This window comes from Trichosurus vulpecula, chromosome 8, assembly GCF_011100635.1.
Source record: "Trichosurus vulpecula isolate mTriVul1 chromosome 8, mTriVul1.pri, whole genome shotgun sequence".
Taxonomy (NCBI): Eukaryota; Metazoa; Chordata; class Mammalia; order Diprotodontia; family Phalangeridae; genus Trichosurus; species Trichosurus vulpecula.
Genome location: NC_050580.1, coordinates 2,075,822 through 2,098,187, shown reverse-complemented (window position 1 = coordinate 2,098,187; position 22,366 = coordinate 2,075,822). Strand labels below are relative to the sequence as shown.

General features: G+C 46.1%; 1 protein-coding gene across 2 annotated transcripts in view; it reads right to left on the bottom strand.

Annotated features, from left to right (window-relative positions):
* Positions 1 to 284: 284 nt before the first annotated feature.
* STK32C (serine/threonine kinase 32C) overlaps positions 285 to 22,366 on the bottom strand; it is a 216,547-nt gene continuing 194,465 nt past the window's right edge. The window contains exons 7-12 of one of the 2 annotated variants that reach the window (XM_036737255.1): positions 21,813 to 21,916; positions 17,654 to 17,770; positions 15,139 to 15,264; positions 14,816 to 14,947; positions 3,258 to 3,325; positions 285 to 1,316 (exon numbers count right to left, since the gene is read on the bottom strand). In XM_036737255.1, the coding sequence (XP_036593150.1) occupies positions 1,166 to 1,316; positions 3,258 to 3,325; positions 14,816 to 14,947; positions 15,139 to 15,264; positions 17,654 to 17,770; positions 21,813 to 21,916 (698 nt within the window). In that variant the 3' untranslated portion in view covers positions 285 to 1,165. Of the gene's footprint in view, positions 1,317 to 3,257; positions 3,326 to 14,815; positions 14,948 to 15,138; positions 15,265 to 17,653; positions 17,771 to 18,953; positions 19,585 to 21,812; positions 21,917 to 22,366 lie in introns of those variants that run through there. The other variant, XM_036737256.1, reaches the window with a different exon arrangement.

Genomic DNA, 22,366 nt, shown 5'->3' with positions numbered 1-22,366 from the left:
TGCAACTTCCTCATCTCCCAGGGATGCACAACCCAAAGACTTGAGGTCCACTCTGGGCTGGGGCTTCTTCAAACTCTCCCCACATTAGCATATTCAGAATGCTCCTCCTTGGAGCACAGAACAGCAGGACACCCCACAGCCTGGGGAGAGGGGTGTCCAGATGGGGTGTATGTGGTAAAAGAGCAGGGACCAAGGCTATCTTGCCAAGCTTCTGCTCTCATCCCTCACCATCACAACTCAGAATCACTGGAGAATGTTTGAAAACAGAAACAACCAGACCTGGGTTATTCCTCATTTAATTTAACGAAGGTGAAAACTATACAGCAGTAGAACCAATGGCCTGGCCAGAGCTGGGAGCCACAGAGAGTGGGCAGCTCCTTGCTCTCCCTGCTCTCTCCCCCATCCACCCCTCCCAGACAACATCTGCTGGGCAGCTTCCCCAGCCAGGCCATGGGTGATGCACCAGCCAAGTGAGAAGCAGCACAAGTCCAAGTGTCCTGGGCAGCTCGTGGCTGGAATATGGGGAAAGGAAGAGGACTGGTCACCAGTCCTGTCTAGAAAAGGCTTCCAAAAGAGTGGAAAAGGCAGTATGTACAGCTGGCACCGATTGGACCCTTCTGCCCACCCTAAGGAGAAGTTAGGACAGGCTCTCTGGACATCCCCTGGCACTTCTTAGCAAGGAGAGAGAACAACTCAACACAAGTCCTTCTCACCAAGTGGGACAGCCCCGAAGGAGGCCGAGTGCATGCAGGTGAATCTGCTTTCATTGAGAAAGCATAGAACCAGGCCCTTCAGAATGCCACCAAGTTAAGAAAATGGGATCTGTCCAGGGACATATTGTTGAAGGGCTCATGATCCAGTGCCCCTGCAGCAGAGGCATGCTCTCTTGGGCCCACTTCAGGTGTGGCACAGTAAGAACCACCCTTCAGAGCAGGCAACTCACCACTGGTGTGAGTTGCTAGTGTTCAGAAACACCCTTTAATTCATTTAGCTAAAATTGCCATTCCAAATTCGGCTCTAGCTAACCTAGAAGGCGCAGAAGTCACCTTTCCCCACACCAGCACTCTGGGCACTGTCTCTAGACAGCAATTTACCCTTGCAACCTGAGAATCCTATATTCCAGAGGCCAGAGGACTCGGGCTCTTTAGCCCTCCCAGCAGAAGACCTAGCTGCTTCCTGCTGAGGGGCACACAGAGCTACACATGTGGAAATGGGAGCCCTCTAGGTCTGTGTCTGTATCCAGTTCAGCCTCATCTGGGGCCTCTGCAGCAGACATGCCTTCATCTAGGGCATCTGGGTCCTGGCTCCTCTTCAGCCTGCAAAGGAAGAGAGATACAGGCATGTAAGTGGGGCCATCCTGAGACAAGGCAGACAGTGGTCATGACCAGGAAAATAAAAGCTGGCATTGGGTTGCTTGAGAGAGACCTCCTGGGAAGGAGGGCGGCAAAAAGCCTTTCATGTCTTCTGAAGGAAAGGACCTAAGATAAATGCACAACCAGAATGCAGGAGCTTCTCCAGCCCTTGTGTGCTCAGACTTTGTCACACACCACAACAAACACCACCTTGGACAAACCTTGTCAACTAAGTGATGTCAGTATTCTCTGCATGATGTAAGTCACAGACACAGAGATATGAGATGGCCAGACCAAGTCCTCAAGACATGAGACAGATACCAAGATGAGTTGTATCATCGCTGACCTCATTAGGACTCAGAGATGTCCAATGTGACCCATGCATGAACAGGAATCATCACTGCAGCAAACCCAATAAGTGACCACTGAGTCTCTGTTTAAAGACTCCCAGGGAAAGGGAAGCCACCCTCTGCCAAGGCAGCCTTTTCCACATTGGAACAGGACTTGTTCATAGGCCATTAAAACCACATCTGATATTTGGGGACCACCTCTCCCACTGCTCCATGTTTTTCTTTCTGCGGACACACACAGAACAAACCTGCTCTTCCTAAATGAAAGCCTTCAAATGCTTAGAGAAAGCTTTCCTGTCCAGGTAGAGTCCAGGCTCATGTTGGAGCTTCAGGAAAAATCCGATCTTAACGCTGGGTGGGCCCAGCACTTTCCAACAAGTTCCAGGAAGCTCCTGTCTTTCCTGCCCACAGTTCGTATCAGAGGCTGAAGTGAGTGTCCTCATAGGTCCCCTGGCCTGGGCTATGGCCATCAGAGAGGGAGCCATTGAAGCAGCTCTCACCACCAGGAGCTAGGCCACTGCATTGCCAGCTGCATCCTCTCATAGGAGGGGAGTCAGGGCTCTTTGCAATTCCTGTCAAATGTAAGCCTCTGGAGGGCAGAAACCAACTGCTTTTAGTCTCAGTATCCCCAGTGCCTTGTACAGATACCTGAAGCAGGGGAAACACCTGTAAATGCCTATGAGATTGATGAAAATGCTGGGCAAGCATCTAATAAAGAGCAGATCATCTACAGTGGCCCCAAGTCAGTCAGTGGAGAAGAGGCAAAATCCTTTCCCACTGGTGGTCTGACCAGATGGCAGAGGCCTGACAAGGCTGGGCTCTCTCCTCTGCAGCTCTCTTCTGATTCTCAGGAGTCAGCACAAGCACTGGCAGGTCACCCAGGCCAACACCCCAAGCAGGGCACTACTTCCTAGAGGAGGGCTCTGCTCCATGGCTGGCACCCATCTCCGGCCCTGTGCCTGGCATCCTCCTCTAGCTCTTTGGCACCTAGTGCCTTTCTCCAGCTCCACATCCGGTGCCCTTCTCTAGCTTCTCTGTGCCAAGCACCCTTCTCCAGCCCCAAGCCTAGCCCCCTTCTCCGGCTCCACGCCCGGAGCTCTTCAGCCCACCGGCATCCTTATCTAGCTTTTTGGCGCCTGGCAACCTTCTCCAGCCCCACTCCCAGGGCCCTTCTCCAGCCTGCACCCAGTGTCCTTCTCTAGCTCCTCCATGCCCGGCACCCTTCTCCAGCCCCACACCCAGCTCCCTTCTCTGGCTCCATGCCCAGAGCTCTTCTCTAGTTCTTTACAGTTGACACAAGATGGTCATGCCCTTCCTGACTGCCATGGAGACAACGATGGTATCATGGAACCTGGGCATGGAGCCAGAAGCCCCCTCTTCCTACTCTGACCTTTCACCTTTTGGGGCTGCTCATCATTCTTCTCTGTGAGTCTCTCCTTTGGCCATTGGAGAGATGAGGATCTATGCTTCCTGAGACCTCATCCATAGAATATCAAACACCAAGCAGCCAAGAAAACCCTTGCCCCATCATCCCAGACTCCCTATTGGCACTTACTTTTCTCTGTTAAAAATCACAAAGTCTTGCTGGATGGCCTCAAGACACTCTTGAAGATAGTCATTTTCCTGGTTGAAAAAAACATACAAGGGAGTCAGCTAGTCCATGGAGAGGGCTGAGTGCCAAGGCCCACTTATTCCATTGCTGGTGCTGATCAGCACACAATGGCCCTGCCACATCTCCTTGAGCAAGTCACCCACCCCCACTCCAAGTCTGTTTTCTCATCTGAAAGAATGGGAATGATGTTGGCTTTGCCTACTTTGGGCAGGGGCTTTGTGAGGAAAGTACCTTCCAACCCTTAATGCTCCATAGAAGCAGAGGGAGCAGTGATTATTATGAGGCTGTAGGAAGGAGCAGAAGAGGAAAGGGCTGGCCTGGATAGGGCCACCCCTTGGTCCCCAGCTAGATCTGTTCTGCCACCCCAAACCAGTTCCCAAGTCTTCCTGGGCTTTGGATCCATCATTTGAATTGCAGACCACTGGGGCACCATCCTCGACATTCTCAGGAACCTTCCAAGAAACAATAGTGGCCTGAGATCTCTAGGACTTGGTGACCCACCAGGAATCTCCTTTGGTCCTCACAGTGCTCCTGTGAAGTGGCTGCTAGACATACCCCTCATCTCGTATTTGAAGAGCTGAATGTTTTTAAACAAAGCATAGGACTGTGTGCAGGGGAAAGCCTTGAGATCAGGACACCAACTAGGAGATGCCCACACTAGTCCAAGTGAGGAGTGAGAAGGCTAGTGGCTGTGTGAGTGAAAAGAATGGGATGGTGGCAGGTGCGGAGAACAAGATGATGGCAGGTGAAGAGAGGGGGCTGCGCTGGAGAGATATGAAGGCAAGGCTTGACAACTGATGAGATGTGAGATGAGGTCACTGAGGTAAAATGACTTTACCAAGGTCTCACATGCTATAAGAAGTAGAGCTGGGGGGCAGCTAGGTGGCACCATGAGTGGAACACTGGCCCTGGAGTCAGGAGGACCTGAGTTCAAATCTGGCCTCAAACACTTGACACATGTACTAGCTGTGTGACCTTGGGCAAGTCACTTAACCTCAATTGCCCTGACAAAAAATAAAACAAAGCAAAACAAAAACAAGAAGCAGAGCTAGAAGTTGGACTCAAATTCCTTGAACTCTAACCATGGTTCTCTTTCCACTGTATTTCCACTTCTTTCTATATCCATCCTGTTCTGTGAGGAATCAAGGCTTCCTTGCCATCCCTATTCCGAATAGAGAGGCAGATGAATTCCAGTAACACCTTCCTGGGCACTCAGGGTTAAAAGTCCCTTTTATCCCCCATCTCACTTGATTACAAGCTCAGGAACATGGATTGGATGTGGAGATGGAAGGAAAAGGCAGGACGATGCATGACACTGAGATTTTAAACCTGGGAAGCTGGAAGGACAGTGGCATGCCCCTGGCAGAAATATGGAAATTCAGTAGAGGAACAGATTTAGGGGGAAATTCAACTCAGTTCAACTCAACAAGTATGTATCGAACACCTCCTATGCCCTGGGCACTAGGATCCATGAGATGGCTACCGAGACCCAGAGAACAGGGCTTCTGCCCTCAAAGACCCCCACTGTCTTGGGGGCAGGAGCACCAGGATAAATGGACACATGGAGCAGCCCCCCTGGGCTCAATCCCCCACCTCATCTTGGCACTGACAGATTGGGCTCCCTGAAAGGTAGCTGCTCCTTTGGTTCAACGGCTAACCATGGGAAGGACTATACTATTCTAACATTGAGCTCTCACTGGGGGGCTTCCCCTTAACTATCAGCCAGGAAACTCAGTTGTTCTTATCTGGACTCTGCCTGCCTCAGTGCACTCACCTGTAAAATGGGGATAGTAATAGCATCGACCTTCCAGGATTATTGTGAGGATAAAATCAGACAATATTTGTCCGGTGCTTGCAAACTTAGAGTGTCACATAAATGTTAATTATTACCCCCCAAAGTCTATTCAAATGGGGCTGCAAAAGCAATAATTACAAAGCATTTCCTTCAACACTTGGATTGTACTTCCCCAGAGAGAAACCCTGATTCTGGGGGACGGGGATTGAAAGAAGGTCACAACATAAATGACCGATGTTAGTGAAGCACATGTGTAGAGAATGCATATGGCGACAGGAGCTCAGCAAGAATAGAGCCTTGATGTTGCATCTTCCTCTGGAGAATCGATGTGAAGTTAATGAGGGGCTGGGGGTTGGTGATAGAGGAGTCGCTCCACTGCTGGCCTTGACGGGACACAGTGGCTCTGCTATGCAGGTTAGATTACTGTTGGGCTGGCACAAGTAGGCCATTTGGCTGCCAGGCTGGCTTCTTCCCATGCTCTGTCACTTCTGGGATGGACCAGGAGGGTTCCTCAGCCACTGAACATAGCTGGAGCTGGGATGGACCAAACAAGCTGCTTTGCTGATGGGATGCTGTTGCCCAAGCTGAGACCTTTGGGACCTTCACAAGGACCAGAGATAGTTCTGCTGGATGGGTCAGCTGATTAGATGTACCTTTTAGTGGGTAACATTGTCTTCTTCACTTCCAGCCTCTGGCTTGGCTGGATCTGACAGCATGCTTTTCGGACGGAGATTTATAGAGCTCTTTTCAGCGAGGGCAATGAGCCTCAGGGTAGAATTGCCCGAAATCTCTCCTTGTTGCCTGCCTCAAAGCCTTGGCTCTAAGATCTGTCACTTCAAGGCAAGGGGTCCGAGAGGCCTAGCCTCTCATGCCTCTTTGGTCTGATGGCTCTTCCTGGTTCAGAGCAAGCTCCCTTCCTGAGGAACTCTCTGTTTCCTTGAGGTGGTCAGCCAGTTACACTTCCCAGATTCCTGTTGGGTTTTATTCTGTTGAGCTGCTGGGACAAAGGTCTTGAAGCAATCTGTGCCCTGGGATGAAATCAATGTATCACTAGCCTCTTCATGTGCTGTTGAGCTCCTCAAGTCTTAGACCCCCTCCAAACTATGGCGTGCTTTGTTTACATCAATCTGAAAGGGCATTCCCTGGGCATTTCAATGCATCTGTCTCTGCCCTTCTACTCTGCCCAGTATAGAGTGCTGCACCTTGGCACACAGATCATATACACAAATGGATTTCAGAGCAAATCCAGAGTCATTCAAAGACCAAGAAGCCGAGGCTCAGGCAAGAACCCCACACAGGGTCACTGTATTAGCAATTTTGATTTGAAGATCTTTCCCACCCACTAATAGAGCTGAGAAGGCAGATAACAGAAGGTGATAATACCCAATTGAGGCTGGTTTTACAGGATTTTACACAGCAGGAAATCTCAGATATCTTGACTAGGTTCACCCAGGGAATGGGAGCATCATTAATATCTTGGATGGTGAGAATCAGTGATGAAGGGGCTGCAGGAGTGTCTGTAGACTCTGTGGATTGTATGAGATTCATAAGTATTGGTCAGAACTCTTTTGTATAGCAAGCTTTTAGGGATTATCATTCACAAAGAACTAACCAAACAACTAATTTGTTGGCTTTTGGCATATTAATCTGACTATATATTGGAAGAATGGATCAAATACTACAACAGACACTGGGGCAGAGGCCAGCTTGATTTATGGAAACCCTGACAAATTGAAGCATGGTACTCCTATTACCATCACAGGACTAAGAGGGGCTGAAATATCAGCCAAACAAGTCAAATTGATGATGAAAATTGGACAATTGGCTAAGAAAGAATATACCGTGGTCACTGTACCCATTCCTGAATACATCATTGGAATAGATATATTGTAAGGCATGACTTTGAATTTGCCTGAGGGGAGATATCAATTTGTAGTAAGGAAGATAGGAATTAATACAGTTTTGGTGGGAAAAGTAAAGATGGAGCCAATCACTTTATCTGAACCTTCTACAGTAATTACTTTGAAGCAGTATCGTGTGCCAGGTGACCAAGATGAAATTGCCAATACTACAAAGGAATATGTTGAAGCAGGAATGTTAGTACCTAAAACCACTCAATGGAATAATCCTGTGCGGCCAGTACAAAAGTGAGATGGAACGTGGAGAATGACAGTGGACCATAGACAATTGAATAAAGTGACTCCTCCCTTGTATGCTGCTATTCCAGATACTGTTACCTTAATAGAAAGGATCCAGAAATAGGACGGGACTTGGTATGCAGTTATTGTTTTGGCCAATGCTGTCTTGATGATCCCAATAAAGTCCAAGCAATGGAACCAGTTTGCTTTTATGTGGCAGGGCTGACAATATACTTTTACAAGCTTGCTACCAGGATATCTGCACAGCCCAACTATTTGTCATAGGATTGTGGCTGAACATTTGGATGAATTGAAGTTACCTGGTGTACAGCTTACCCACTAGATAGATGATATTTTGATACAGGGGGAAATGTAAAAGAGGTGGAGAAGAGTTTGATGCTTTTAATTGAGCACATGAAAATCAAAGGTTGGGAAATTAACCCTGAAAAGATTCAAGGACCAGCTCAAAATGTAAAATTTTTGGGTATACAATTGAATAAAGGATCGAGAGAAATTCTCCCACAAGCTCGACAGAAGATTCAATATTTTCCTATCCCCACCAATAAGAAGGAGGCACAAAAGTTCATATGACTGTTTGGATATTGGCAATGCCACATTCCACATCTCGGACAAATTTTGAAACCCTAATATAAAGTTACCAGGAAAAAATATGAATTTGATTGGGGACTGGAACAGAGTAAAGTTTTTGAAAAAGCTAAAGCTGCTTTGGATTTATGGCCTATGCAAAGTGGACCAGTGGAATTATAAGTGACTGTACAGGATGCCTATGTGAATTGGAGTTTATGGCAGAAACAACAAAGCTGAAATGTACCCTTAGGATTTTGGTCAAGGAAATTATCTTCATCTGGATTACAACATACACCTTTTGAAAAGCAGTTGTTAGCTGCAGATTGGGCTTTGGGAGAGACTGAACAACTGACTCTGGGCCATGAAGTGATATTAAGGCCTGGAATCCCGATTATGACTTGGGTAATGAGTACCCCAGCACCTCACAGAATTGGACATATGCAACAAGCAAAGATAATTAAATGGAAATGGCATATTCAGAGTAGATTGAAAACAGGCAAAAGTGGAGTTTCTGCTCTGCATGAATCTATTGCAAGCATCGACATTGATGGAAATAACAAACCCTCTGAACCAAGGCAACAGTTGGTACAATACTTGGTAAAACAAAATGATGGATATGATGGACTGATGGAAGAATAGAAGAAACATGCATGATTTACTGATGGACAGCAAAATATTTGGTACATAAAAGACAGTGGAAAACAGTAGCCTATAACCCATATACTAAGAGAACTTTGGAAAGTACTGGGATACGTAGAAGTAGTCAATATGCTAAACTTATGGTGATACATCAAGCTACTAAAACAGTGTCACATATTCACTGATTGGTGGGCAGCAGCTAATAGATTAGCTACATGGATGCCAATGTGGAAAAACCAAAACTGGGAAATTCATGGTAAACAAGTTTGGGGCAAAGAACTTTGGGAAGATATATGTGACATGTCTTTGGTTACTAATTTCTCAGTTTTTCATGTAGATGCTCACATGCCCCTCACTACACCAGAATGTGAGTTCAATGCACATACTGATCGACTAGCAAAGATTGCTACTGAGCATATTGTCCCTACTCTGGCACCAACTGATGATCCATTACTAACAAAATGGGTCCACCATACAGCCGGCCATTTAGGGGTACAAATCATACACCATGGGTACAAGACCAAGGTATTAGTATCTCTTATTCATTGTTAAAGCAAGTAACAGAGGAATGTCATATATGTCAACTGGAAAAGGAACAAACTGTTCCTCAGGTAGTACCTGGAGAGATAGCAAGGGGAAAAGTACCAGCTCAGATTTGGCAGATAGATTATATTGGACCGCTATGTCAAGAGAAAGGATGCTTTGACACCTATTCAGGTGTACTAGTGCCTTGTCCTTATAAGAATGCAACCCAGAAAAACACCTGTAAAACTCTAGATATTATAAGTCTATATCATGGAACCCCAATGAGGATTCAAAGTGACAATGGGTCACATTGCGAAGGTAATGAGATGAAGAGATATTGTGTATTGAACAATATAGAGTGGATAAATCATATTCCATATTATCCACAAGCATCTGGATTGATAGAAAGAATGAATGGATTGTTGAAAGAACAGTTAAGAAAGTTAAGTTCTAATAATTTGTATCAACATTGGAAGAATAATTTGTTCACTGCTTCATGTAATTTGAATAATAGACCATCAGGAGGAAGTACACCTCTAGCCAGAATGATGAATCTGAATCTGCAAATTAGAAAACATCAGACACATAAGATCCAAAATATTGAGTATCAGACTGTGAGGGAAGATGTCCCACCACCGTATCCAGGAATACCTGGTTCGGCAGGATATGATTTACGTTGTTTAGAGAACTTTTGGTTGGATAGAAAAGAGATAAGAAAAATCTCTACTGGGATATGTATGAGAATCCCTAAGAATCATTTTTGGATGGATATTACTTAAACCAGGATTAGCAGCTCAAGGAATACTTGTATTGGCTGGAGTCATAGATTCTAGTTATCAAGAGGAAATTATTGTGACACTCCAGAATTTTGGTGAAGAACCTATACAGTTGTGTAAAAATGATAGAATAGTTCAATTGATTATTATTCCTTGTGAAACAATATCTCTTGTGAAAACTGACCTTCCCTCCAAAGTAACTATTGGAGGAAAGGAAGGAATTGCTTCTACTTATAGAAATAAAATTGGGAGCTAAAGTATGGGGAAAACAGAAGCCGGATGATGTTCCAAAGGCTGCAGAAATTACAGCACATGGTAAAGACAAAACTGTAACAGTGGTTTATCCAGGAGAGAAGGGTTATGAAACTGTACCTTTGACTCATGTATTCTATCATGAATGAGGCTATGGTAGTCTCTTAGTTTCTTTTTGGCTTTTGTCTCTTAAATTTGTTCGTGAGATTTGTTTCTTTCAGGCTTAGTACTATCCACCTGCAGACACCTGATTGCTTAAGCCAGATGTCACCCTTTGATGTGTTCAGACGTTACCTCTGGACCTGTCCACTACTGTGATGTGTCATCCCTGGACCTGTCCATGACTGTGATGTGTCTTCTCTGAACCTGGCATCAACTGAGTTCCAGATGCCAGCTTGCTTAAGAACTGACCTCTTGAATAGGATTCTTTATCTTTGGGGGCAGGGACAGCTCTACATCCAGTTTCAGCAGGAAGAAGCTTTGGAGGATGAGACCTTTGCCCCTTACCCCAAGACTTTGAGCCCCATTCGTTCAAGGGGGGAATGATGACATTGTTTTATATGCTTATCTTGTGTTATCCCTGTTATATTGTTGTGTGAAGTTCTGTTGACACCAGTTATCCCAGAATTCCCATTGCCCTATGTAATGGATATGAAAGATCTTGGGGCCGAATGTATTAGCAATTTTGATTTGAAGATCTTTCCCACCCATTAATAAGCCATGCGACCTGCTGTAGCCAGAATGGACTTTGTTTTCTTTGAATGACTCAGCTCGCCTCGTTGAGCTTCCCTGGACGCTGGGGCTTGCTCTTCCGGGACAGGACCAGAGCTTCCTGTGTGATGAGTCGTGGCGCTGGCTGAGGGGAGGTGTGTTAACGTGGTCTACGCTGGGGGAGGGGCCAAGTCAAGAACCAATCGGCCCTGGTCGTTCAGGCGGCGCTTGATGATGTCAAAAACTCTATAAGAGGGGAGAGGACAGCTTGAAGATCCTCCTTTCCTTTTCCGGTTGGAGCCAGAGACGCCTACAGCCGAAGCTGAGCTGCCGGTAGCAGAGCTGACTAGAGGCTAATGGGTAATTTCTTACTGTAGAGGGGAAGCATGTATACGATTTTGCCTTATACCATCTCGCTTCTCTGCGGCCTCCTGGTTACCCTTATAAGGCGGACTTATTGGGCCTGGAAGCTTTTGATGAAAATATCAAAATGGTGATGCTGGTTTGTGGGCTTGTTACTGTGGAGTGTAAATACATGCTTTAGTTCTCCTGCCTTCTGCCTAGAGAATTCCTTATATCCTGTGGTTCCGGACCTTTTAGGCACATATGAGATTCTCTTTGAAATCATAAATTCTGCCTTCCTAATATACCTGCTTACATCACAGGAAGCCTGAGCTACATGGTGGGAGGAGCTCCCTGACAGGAAAAGGAAATTATGTCACAGGAAATGCTGAGAGAGAGAAAAAGATGTTAGCGCTGCTGGTGGCTGTTAATGGCCACCCTCGTGATCGTTAGAGCTGAATAGACTGACTTAGCTGTACTGTGAGTTTGTTTTAGGGAGGATCCCTGCAAGGGGTCAGAGAGGTTTTGGGATGGCAAGGCTCCAGCCTGTGATATGGTGTTTTAAGTTCCTTGCTGTTATGATAAAGTGAGCTGACTGGCTGTGGGAGCTGAACATTTATTTGGTTATGGGACATGGTTTTCTGGTATCTGAATACATGTTATACTTCTTTTACCTTTTTTATGGAGAGTCTCTCATACTTTGTGATACAGAACTACATAGGCATATTCACGATTATTGTTGATGTTGTGTTTATTGCCTTACTGTTTCAGTCACAAAGATAGTAAGTGGCAGAGTCAGGATTTGAACCTGGTTCCTGTGACTCCTACAAACCTTGTGCAGTTTTTGTCTGTCTGCCTCCAGATGCTGCCCAGCATGGTGCAGAACAGGGGTGGGGCACGGCAGGGTGAAGCAGTTGGTAGGTCACTCCCTGAGACTACACAGTCTTCCCATCATCTGGCCATTTTCTACTCTTCCGCCATGAGCAAGCTTTTCCTACTGGGCCACACTGCCTTTCTCTAGATTTCACAGTCACCTGTGAAAAGATGATCATTGAATCCTGGGTGGGGGTGGGGCAAGGAGAGAACAGAGGGGAAGAGGGTCCGGTGCTCAACTCTGGGAGCCACCCATGCTTAGCAGATGGGTGAGCATCAGGAAAGGACATTGAGAAGGCTCAATCAGAGCAGCTGGAGAAGAAGCAGAGAAGCTTGCTACAAAGTCTGAGGAAGATGAAGAAAATCCTCGTGGATGGTAGAGCTGGCCCTACTGCTTGGGTAGCAGCTCAGGCACTGAGGGCCTCTGGGATTCAGGCAGCTGCATCTGCTCTTCTTGTGGACTGATGGGTACTTGGAATCAGGTGGATAAGTCAGGGCTTTTGCCCTGCTGGGGAGTGGGAGGATGATGTCCAGGCCAGACCACCTGGAGGCCACGAGGAGAAAAAGCTGAGGCAAGCCAGATGGCTTGGACTGTCTCTGAAGGTTTGCGCCTTGTAAGTGAAGCTGGTTTTTTAATCCAAGCATCCAGATGAATATTCTCTACATTAGATTCGGCCCAATCCCTTCCAACAGCTTTTGGATCTTGAGTCTGTGGTTCAGCTTTGTCTCCTCAATGCCTTTTCTTTCTACCAGTTATTGATCAAGGTACCAAGCAGCAGGGGCCAAACTTGGAGACTCACTAGACTCCACTGAAATCCAGTCATCAGCAATTGCTCTTTGGGGAAAGGGGGTGATTGCTATCCAACATAGTGAACTAGTCATCTAGGCTGGGGAGGGCAAATGTCAGGGAGACAGTCCTTAGCCAAGAGTGTGCATTTTAGGGCCATAAGAGGTCACGGGGTGTGTTAGTAAGCAAAATGGGCTCTTAGCACTCAGTTCAACCAAGTGCCATTGCAGAGTTTGGCTTTTGTTTCCTTTGATTAATTCAGTGTATTTCATTGAGTCTTACTGGGTGCTTAGCCCCAGGCCCAAACCCCTATTAGGTATTAAACCTATGTGGGTATGAAGCTCCCAGGGTACTGAGGGGAGGTGCTAATTCAAGAGCCAATCATAGGAGCCTAAGTTCTGGTCATTCAGATGACGTTTGATGACGTCTGAAATGGTATAAGAGGAGAAGACAGAGCCATTTGCATGGGGCTCTCACTCTTGGTGGCATGGAGACTCTGGGCAGCTGTAGCTAAGAGCCCTCCAGCTTGTAACCCAGATGTTGGGACTTTGTTAAACTCTGGTAACTATGTATTGGGATTTGCATCAGATAAGGTCCGTCTGTCAATGTTTGTAATTTGTTATTTGTTCCGAAGTTCAGGGTGCTGGCTTTTTCCCCTGAACTAAGTGAATGGTATTTGCATGCTGAATTAAAGTAAGCTTGTCAACCCCTTAACGTTGCTTTCCTTAGTAAAGCAGATCAAAAGAACCTGGGCTTTTGCAGCATGGTGGTAGCGTGCTTGTTGTTGGGCTTGTGTTGGTCTTTCAACCCCACAACAGCTGCTATCCGGATTGTTGAAACATGGGGAGAGCCTAGAATGCAGAATTAGAAGGGCCCTTATTAGTTCTATCTTATCACTCAGCAGATGGAGAAACTGAGGACAAGGGAGGAAAAGAGACTGCTGCTCATAACGTAGAATCCACCAGAATTCTGGGAGGGGTCCACTCCTTGACATGATGCCTTCCCACCTGCTGTATGAGGCTTTATACCCCTTCCAGAGAGCTAAAGGTTCTCCTTTTCACACTGAGGAGAAGGGCCAGGTGGCACCCAGTGACTGACCTCCAGACAGATGGAAGGCACATCAGATTCCAGGGCACTGGAGCTGCTCAAAGCCTCTCAGACATTGTTGGGCAAATTATGACTCTGGCAGCTACATTCTCAGAGCATCATTCATAACGTGCTGTTTTCTCGAGCCTTCTCAGTTACTGCTCTGAGCCCATCCACCAACATCCTCATTCATTCCCTTAACTAGAACCAGTATTAGGTATGAATCATTGGTATAAAGGGTGTGTGATGTGTGCGCAGCATGCCTTGGCACTGGGGAGCTTCTTCCTTAGGGCACTCAGCACTTGCCTTTGTGCCTTCCTTTGCTGCTCATGGAGAGGACAGACCCTGCTCTGTTGACCTTAGCCCTGACTCTCCCTACCACCCCTCTGCCCTGGCCAAGGATACAGAGCTGGAAGGGCTTGCTCAATATAAGTTAGAAATTGCCCTAAGACCTCTGGAAAAGCCTTGAGATTTACTTTAGGTTTCACCAAAAGCATTCCAGGGGCAAAAAAAGAAAAATCCCATGCTCCAGGGGGGACCGAAGGACCCTCCAAGAAGCCAGAGTGTGGCAGCTGCCATTCAAGAAGCCATCCAAATGGAGGGGGTCTGGATACATTAGAAAGAGGAGGCAGCACCTGTCTGACCTAAGGCTGAACTGTGGAAAGGATCACCCAGACAGACCAGAAAATGGACACATTGATCGGGCTTCTCTGATTCCTGTCTGGATCCTCGACACGACCAGAGAGAAAATGGGCTGGCACTGGAGGTCGAGGAGCTGGCCCAAGTCCCCCTCTGACTATCTCAGTGGTTTCCTTCCCTGGCTCTCAGTCTCTCCATCTGTAACATGATTGGGGTTGCACCAGATGGCCTCTACAGCCCTTGGAGCTCTAGCCCCATGGTCCTGGGAGGAGCTGACCCCAAGTCTTGGGCACTCTCCTCCCACCGAGGGCCTTTCTCCCCTTCGGGGGCTGGGATCCAGAGGCACTCACCGACTGGGAGCTGTCTTTGCTGTTGTCTCGAGACTTGTTCTTGGCCAACCTCTTCTTCTTCTTGTGGAGGGGCCTGGACTCTAGGATCATCTCCTCCAGCTCAAAGGTGGGGTCGCAATGCAGGCGTCCTTTCTGTGGAAAGAGTGCCAAGGGAAAAGCTACTGCCAGTGAGCCCCATGGGAGCCCTTCCCAGCAGGCATCCCCTTTCTCTCCCCTCCCCAGGCAGCTTGCTGGGCTTCTGGCTTGGGGCAGGCTCCAGAAGCCCGTCTGAGCTTTGCTCAAGGGCCACCTGAAGGAAGCAAGTGTACCATCAGGGACCTTACATTTGGGACAAAGCCAGGCTCCACCTTCTTCTGGCTCAGCTCATCCCACATGATATCAGCCAGGTAAGGAGAGGCCTGGATATCTGTCAGGCTGGAAAAGCGGTGCTCAGGGCTCACGGTGAGGAGCTGAAAAGAGAAGCATCATGAGGTGAGACCAGCACAACCACAGACTACAGGCTAAGCAACGGCCCCATGTTGAGGACAGGGGGCTGTCAGGAACTTACTTCCCTGGGCTCTCAGCCCTTGGTGCCACAGGACACACCTCCATTCCCATATTTAACCAAGCCACAAGTGTGTGAGCAAACCCAGAGATTCTGGGGAGGTCAGAGGACTCCAAGGCTCCTGACTCCTTGACCTTGGCCTCTGACCTTTTGGTGTGTGCATCTCCTGGAGTTCCCAAGCTCTGAGAGGCATCTGCAGGGCTAAAGCCATCTCTTAGGATCACTGAGGCCAAAGCCACCTGCTCCAGACCAGCCCCTTCTTCCAGGCAGTTTTCCAAGGTCCACCAGTCACTATGGACTAGAAACCTCTGCCCACCTCTCTGGGGTGTCTTCTTTACAGCCCCCTCCAGAGTCTATCACACTCAGCCAAGTTTAGTCTGCTCTAGAAACCCAATAGAGGTGGGCCATCATTGCAATGATATTGGCTCCCAAATAGAAGAACTGAAGAAGGGCTGTCCAACCCTGGGTTCCAGCAGGGACCACTTTGGCAGCTCGGCAGCCTGGGAATGTGCCAGTGGAGCACCTGAATACATCTGTATCCTACTGCTCAGGTGTCAAGTACTTGTGAGATAGGGCTGAGGTCACCAGGAACCAGCCAGTAAGTCATGTATCCATGGCATTGATTCAGTGGCCGCGATGTGCCCGACACTCTGCAGGGGACTGAGAGTCCACGGAAAGGGCATTGAAGAGCAGCCTGGGCCTTGGGCAGAATCCTGGCTCTCATACTTCCTGCTTGGGTGATCTTGGGTGAGGCACCAGACCTTTCATGGCCTTGGCTTCACCACTGACAAGACAAGAGGCTTGGATTGAATGAGCTCTGCTGGCCCCTCTAGCTCTAAACCTAGGATACTGTGACATTGCGGGAGATGGGAGAACAACAGCCAACATTCACCCATTGTCCATGATTGAAATCCTTTAAAGAGCCCATCCTCTGGAAGCACAGAAGTGGGTATTCCCTTGCCAATAGGTGGCGGCTGAGCTGTATGGGAATTCCCTCCCTCTCACCATATTGACAGCTGAACAGCTATGCATTGTTTGTCCAACACTAACTTACTTCCAAGACCTTTCCACTCTCTTGTCCCAGTTTGTATAAACACATCCATGAGCATGTGTCTATTTTCACACACTCACAAACGCACACATATACAGATGTGGGCATACATAGTGAAGACTAAGTATACACAGCTTACACTTAGAAAAAATAGTCTAGAGAGAGGTCCCAGACCTCTGATTTCAGTGGTATCAGGAACTCCCAGATGGGGAGTGCCAGGGGAGGCCGTACCCTTCTCTGCAGCCTTCACTTTAGAGAATGTCAGCGATTTGCCCAGGATCACACAGCTAGGGTGTGTCATAGGGAACACTTGACCCTAGGTCTTCCTGGCTCCAAGAGCAGATGTCTATGTACTACACTATGCTCTCTCATGTATGTATGTATGTGTGTGTGCATACATGCTATATATGTATACATATACATATTTATAGATATGTATACTTCTTCAATATACTGTGAGAGTTTGGACTTGTATACCTACCTTTCTGTTTACATTTTAAATGTCACTTCCTCTATTTAAGGTCTCTTATCCTGAGGTCTATGGATTCCCAAGGGATCTTTGGATAGATTTCAGGGGATCTGGAAACTCGGATGGGGGAAAAAAGTTACATTTTTACCTCAATGTAATGGGTTTTGTGTGTATTTTTTTTTTCATTTAAAAACTTTATTCAGAGTTGGAATCCATAGGCTTCACCAGATTGCCAGAGAGGCCCATGACACACAAATGGTTAAGACCCCCAGGTCTGACTCAGTTCACAATGCTTCTTCCTCTGTGCCAGGGCTCTGCGGGCCTTGCTCATTTTCACAGCAGTTTCCCTAGCCAACCAAGTTGGGCTCAGGTGTCCATGGCTGGGCTAGGAAGCCGTGTGGCCCGTAGGAGGCCCAGTCAACTGGGCCTTGGTGACCCTGTGATATCTCTGCCACCTATGGCTGTGGGGATGAGGTTCTGCATCACTCCTCTGCTAACAGGCCGGAACTGAATCACTTTCTCTAAACCAAAGAACTCTGCATAGATCTTTACAGAGAAAACTCATGTCTCATTAATGATGTAAATTGCTAGTCAGGTGATCTACTGGAGCAATTAAAACTGTAGTAACTTTTTTTTTTATAAGACCATATATAACTAGTCCTAATTCCATGCTAGGCTGGCTGCTGTGCACAGTACATCAAGGGCTCGACCGGGCATCTGACTGCTGTAGGCTGCTCTGGGAGGATTGCAGGGGCAGGGGAAGTGGGAGTTTACCTTTCTCAGGAGTCTGACCATCCCTTGGGACCACGTTGGGACATACTGGACGCTCACAGTGCTGAATAACTGTACCAGGGACTCCACTGGGTTGCTTGAATGGATGTCATAGGGTCTCTGGAAAGCAGAGGGAATGGAAATCCATCACCTGCCAGCATGGCAGGAAGGAATATCTGTTTTGTGTCAGTTTCCTTCCCAGTGATGTGACCACCAAGATGACGGACTAGATACTTTCTCTCATCCTCATCACCTCTCAAACCTCTTCAAAATAGGAATTATGTACAAGTGATAAAGAAATTTCAGCTATATCTATGCATGAAGACAACAAGAGTCCTCACATGGTTAAAAAAATTAACAGCAGAAGAGGCTAATCCCTAAGACCTAAGTCACCCATGAAGCACCCCTTCCCCCACCAGCCACTATACCCTGGCAAGGCTGAACAAGCAAGCCAACACACATGCCAGCAACAAAACTTAACTCTGTGCATCCCCCCACTTTCTTCTCCCACCCACCCACCCCCATACTGAGGAAAAACAAAAGTCAGAAGCTTTCTCTAGCTTGGATTGCAGTGTGGCAATATTCTGTGCTGTGAACAAGGTCAGTTAGAGAACTGAAGAACAGGGGAGCTGAGGCAGGTTGCACATATGTTACACTTCACTAAGTCTGAGGGAAAAGAGACTGGAATTCAACTGGGCTGGTTCTGAACCCCCCAAAAAGTCACTTGGGGCAGAGACTGAGGTTCATGAAATATAAATTGTCCAGTGTGGGAGTAGGCTGAGAGAGTTCTGAGGTTCCATGCCCAGGGAAAATATAATCAAAGAGAAAGGAGTCAGAAAGTGAATAATAGGGGAATACAGAGAAAAAAAAGACTGAGATTACCAAAGATCTCAAGATCAAGAAAATTCAGTTAAAGACCTTGAGCACAAGTAAATTAATAAGTAGAGAAGGCATTAATAACAGAAGGGAATATGGCCTCCAAATGAGCTAAACATCTATGTCTATACATCTATGAATAAATATTGCAAGACAAAGAAAAAAGAATCCATATCTGAGACAGCAAATGACTCTATGTTTCCAAGAGAATGTGGGACCACAAAATGTTCCCAAATAATTTACAAAAGAAATAGGGATTGTGAAAGCATGATTTATGGCCTATATAACTGAAATAATTGGTGGAATAGAAAAACTTGAATCCATGGTGACAAACCTCATCAAAGAAACAAAAAAGAGAATCACTAATTGGAGATGCAAATACACAGAAATGAATGACAAGCTAGAATAAGAGAAGCAAAAACCAATATCATCAAAAAGAAAATATAATTTCCAAACAAGTAAAATATATTGATGATTTTAAAGACAAAATGCAGGGATACAATTTAAGGATTGTAGGTCTCCCAGGAGAACATGACAAGTCAAAAAATCTGAACACTAAAATGCAAGCAATAATACAAGAAAACTTCCCAGAACTACTGAATACAGAAGACAATGTGCCAATCAAAAGAATTCATAGAGGATATTCAGGGGAAAAACCCTGTGCTATAAACTCCAAGAAACAAAGTGGTAAATTTGACAATTCCAATGATAACAAATTCTGCAAGAGGCTAGTCAGTCAACTAGTATTCATTCAGTGCCTAATAAGTGTCATGGACAATGCTAGAGATACACACAAAAGCAAAAAAAAAGCAGTCCTCACTCTCATGGAGCTCACAGTCTAATGAGCAGGAGAAAGATTTCAAATACAAAGGAAAGGAAATTGAAATTACATAAGACTATTCTGCACTCACCAGAAACCACAGAAGGGAATGGAATGATGTGTTCTGAAGAGCAAAGGAACTCAAGATGCAACCCAAGATGACATACCCTGTAAACCTGAGTCTTACCATTAATGAAAAAATATGGATATTCAATTAAAAGAGGTGTTCAAAGTATTCCTACAAAGAAAAGCAGACATGAAGAAATTATTTGCTTTTCATACACTCCAGGCAATAGAAATACAAGAAAAGTAAACATAGCAACTACTGACAACATCAACAAAATAAAAAGAAAGAAACCATTGAATGATTTCTTTCTAAAGGTACCCAATGTGATAAAGGTCAAAGTGGGAGTCAAATAAAGGAAGTGATGCTGGGGAAACAGGCCTCATACATCATGAACTAAACCTCACAATAGCTCACCTACTGGTGAATCAATGTTTCATTTTGGGTTGTGTGTGTGTGTGTGTGTGTGTGTGTTTGTGTGTCTGTGTGCATGTATTTAATTAAATTGAAGAGTGAGAGAGGGCATAAAAGGGAAGAAGAGAAGAGAAAGAAAGAGAGGAATATATGATAAACCCTAATCAAGTCAAAGAATAACAATGAAGGGAAAATGACTATTACAGTTTCTTAGAAGAAGACCTACAGGAGAATGGTGAGGAGACAAGGGGAGGGATTGAAAAGGGGGAAAGATAGAGAGAAATCTTGTTTCAGTGATGAGAAAGCATCCCGCTGAAAGACACTCCCACGTGGGAAGAGAAATATTCTATAAATGTAAATAAGGACCTTATAATGTGTGTAATCTGCAGGGATTTGGTCCTTGGAGAAATCATTCATCCTTCTCAAGAAGGGAAATCAGAGCTGCTGGGTAGACTGACCTCCAAAAGAGTAGGAGGGCATGGACCCAGAGAGGAGATATCACAGAAAATGGGGAACAGTGATCATGGAGAGGGCAAAGACTAGTAATGAACTACACAATCAGGGACACAGGAAAATTCCTACTATGGAGCAGTACTCCTACATTCTCTGTCACCTGCAGGAATTGGTATTTCTAAGAGTGAGGCACAACATAAAAAGGGGGATAGGTGTCAAGATATTTAGCCAAAGACATGGAAACCACTTAGAAGAGTGAACCCAAAAAGGGTACCTGGAAGCTTCAATTTGATGAGGAATTCAGAGACTAAAAAAGAAAAAAATAAGGACCATGAATCAATTAATAGAAGTCCAGAAGTGACAGGAAGGCAGGATGAATAACTAAGAGAATGAAGGATAGAGGAGTGCTGAGGGTGAAGGGAAGAGAGCTGGGAGGATTGGGGGTTGCCTAAGCTAGGTTAAGCTAAAGTAACTGGGGGGAAGAATCTTAATTAACCAATTTCCTTCCTGGTGTGTCCAGGAATCTGATGAAGAAGAGGCTGGGTCTCCCTGAGCCCCCAATCTGCTGAATCAGGGGCCTTGAAGACTAACCTAGGACAAAATATGGTAAGAGAAATATAGGCTCATGGATTGGTCCCATCTGGCCCCACAAGAGATGAGGCTAGTGCTACTGGTCCAGGAAAGTCTGCTAAGCCTGGAGCAAGGGAATCTCACCCACTTAGGAAGACCGTGTTAAGTCCATCTGAGTCTCCATTTGGGGCCAGATTTGATACTTCGCTGGCAGTCCCAGAGCACCCCTAGCGTTCTGGGGCTCAGATGAGCTATGCGTGAGCACTGTTCTAAAGAAAGTCTTCAGCCACAGTGAAAAGAATGTGGCTCAAATGGAAGCTGCCTGAAAGCAGGGCTATGGCTTCATTTCTGTCCTTATATCCACACCACCAAGTAAAGTGCTTTATATGTAATAAGTGGCTAAGAAAGATTTGTTGAGTTAAAAAAAAAAGAACAATGGATTTAGAATAAGAAAACCAGGACTGGACCAATGAAAAGACAAGCTACTCCTTCTTCTCTTTACAAAAAGGTGATAGACTCAGGCTGCAGAATAAGACATTCATTTTTAGCCTTGGCCAACATGGGAGTTGGTTTTCTTGTCTATATTTCTTTATTACAAGGGCCTGTGCGTGTGTGTGTGTGTGTGTGCGCGTGTGTGTGTGTGTGTGTGTGTGTGTGTGTGTGTGTGTGTGTGTGTATCTTTCCCAATTTGGGAGGGGGGGGTGGAGAAAATGAATACTTGTTAATTTTTTTATAAAGCAAACTAAAATGAAAGTTGTATTTAAAAAAATCAATTAAAAGAAAACTGGGTTTCTGATCTCAGCCCATTATTCCCTCTGTGGCCTTCTGGTTCCATAGTACCCAAGGAGCTGGACGTTGGACTAAATGACCCTCAAGGCCCCTCCCTGATGCTCTGTGATTCTATCAGACACAAATGAGTGGCTGACATCAGATGCCACACGCACGCCAAACAATGAAAGCCATACCCAGCCACGGAGCAGCTCATAGGCCATGACGCCCATTGACCACCAGTCCACTTCGAAGGAGTAGCCAGTCCCTCTGTTGACAAAGGAATGGAAGATCTCTGGAGCTTCCCCCCGCAAAAGAGAAGGCAATGGTTTAATTGTCATCATTTTCATTTACTGCCTAAACAATTTACTATCTGAATTCTGCTACATATTTGGGTCAAGGGTCATGAATTTTTGTCCTTTTATCATGTAATGCTGTGTGACCCTGGACAAGTCACATCAGGACCCTAGTCCTCAGCTGTCTCCTCTATAAAATGAGAGGGTTGGACTAAATGCCTCTGAGGTTTTTTCTGTCTCTACATCTATGGTTCTATGGTTCTGTTTGTTTTCCCCACTGAAGAACAATTCCAGATCAGATTTGGGGAAGCAACAAAGCTCTTCCCAAGGCATTTCACCTCATTTGAATGGCTCTGCCCCCAGCCTGCTATTTCCTCATCCTAATGGACACAGCTCCCTTCTCTAATGTGCCCATTTCAAAGCCCCATTGGGAAGCTGTCACCTGACCCAAGCCA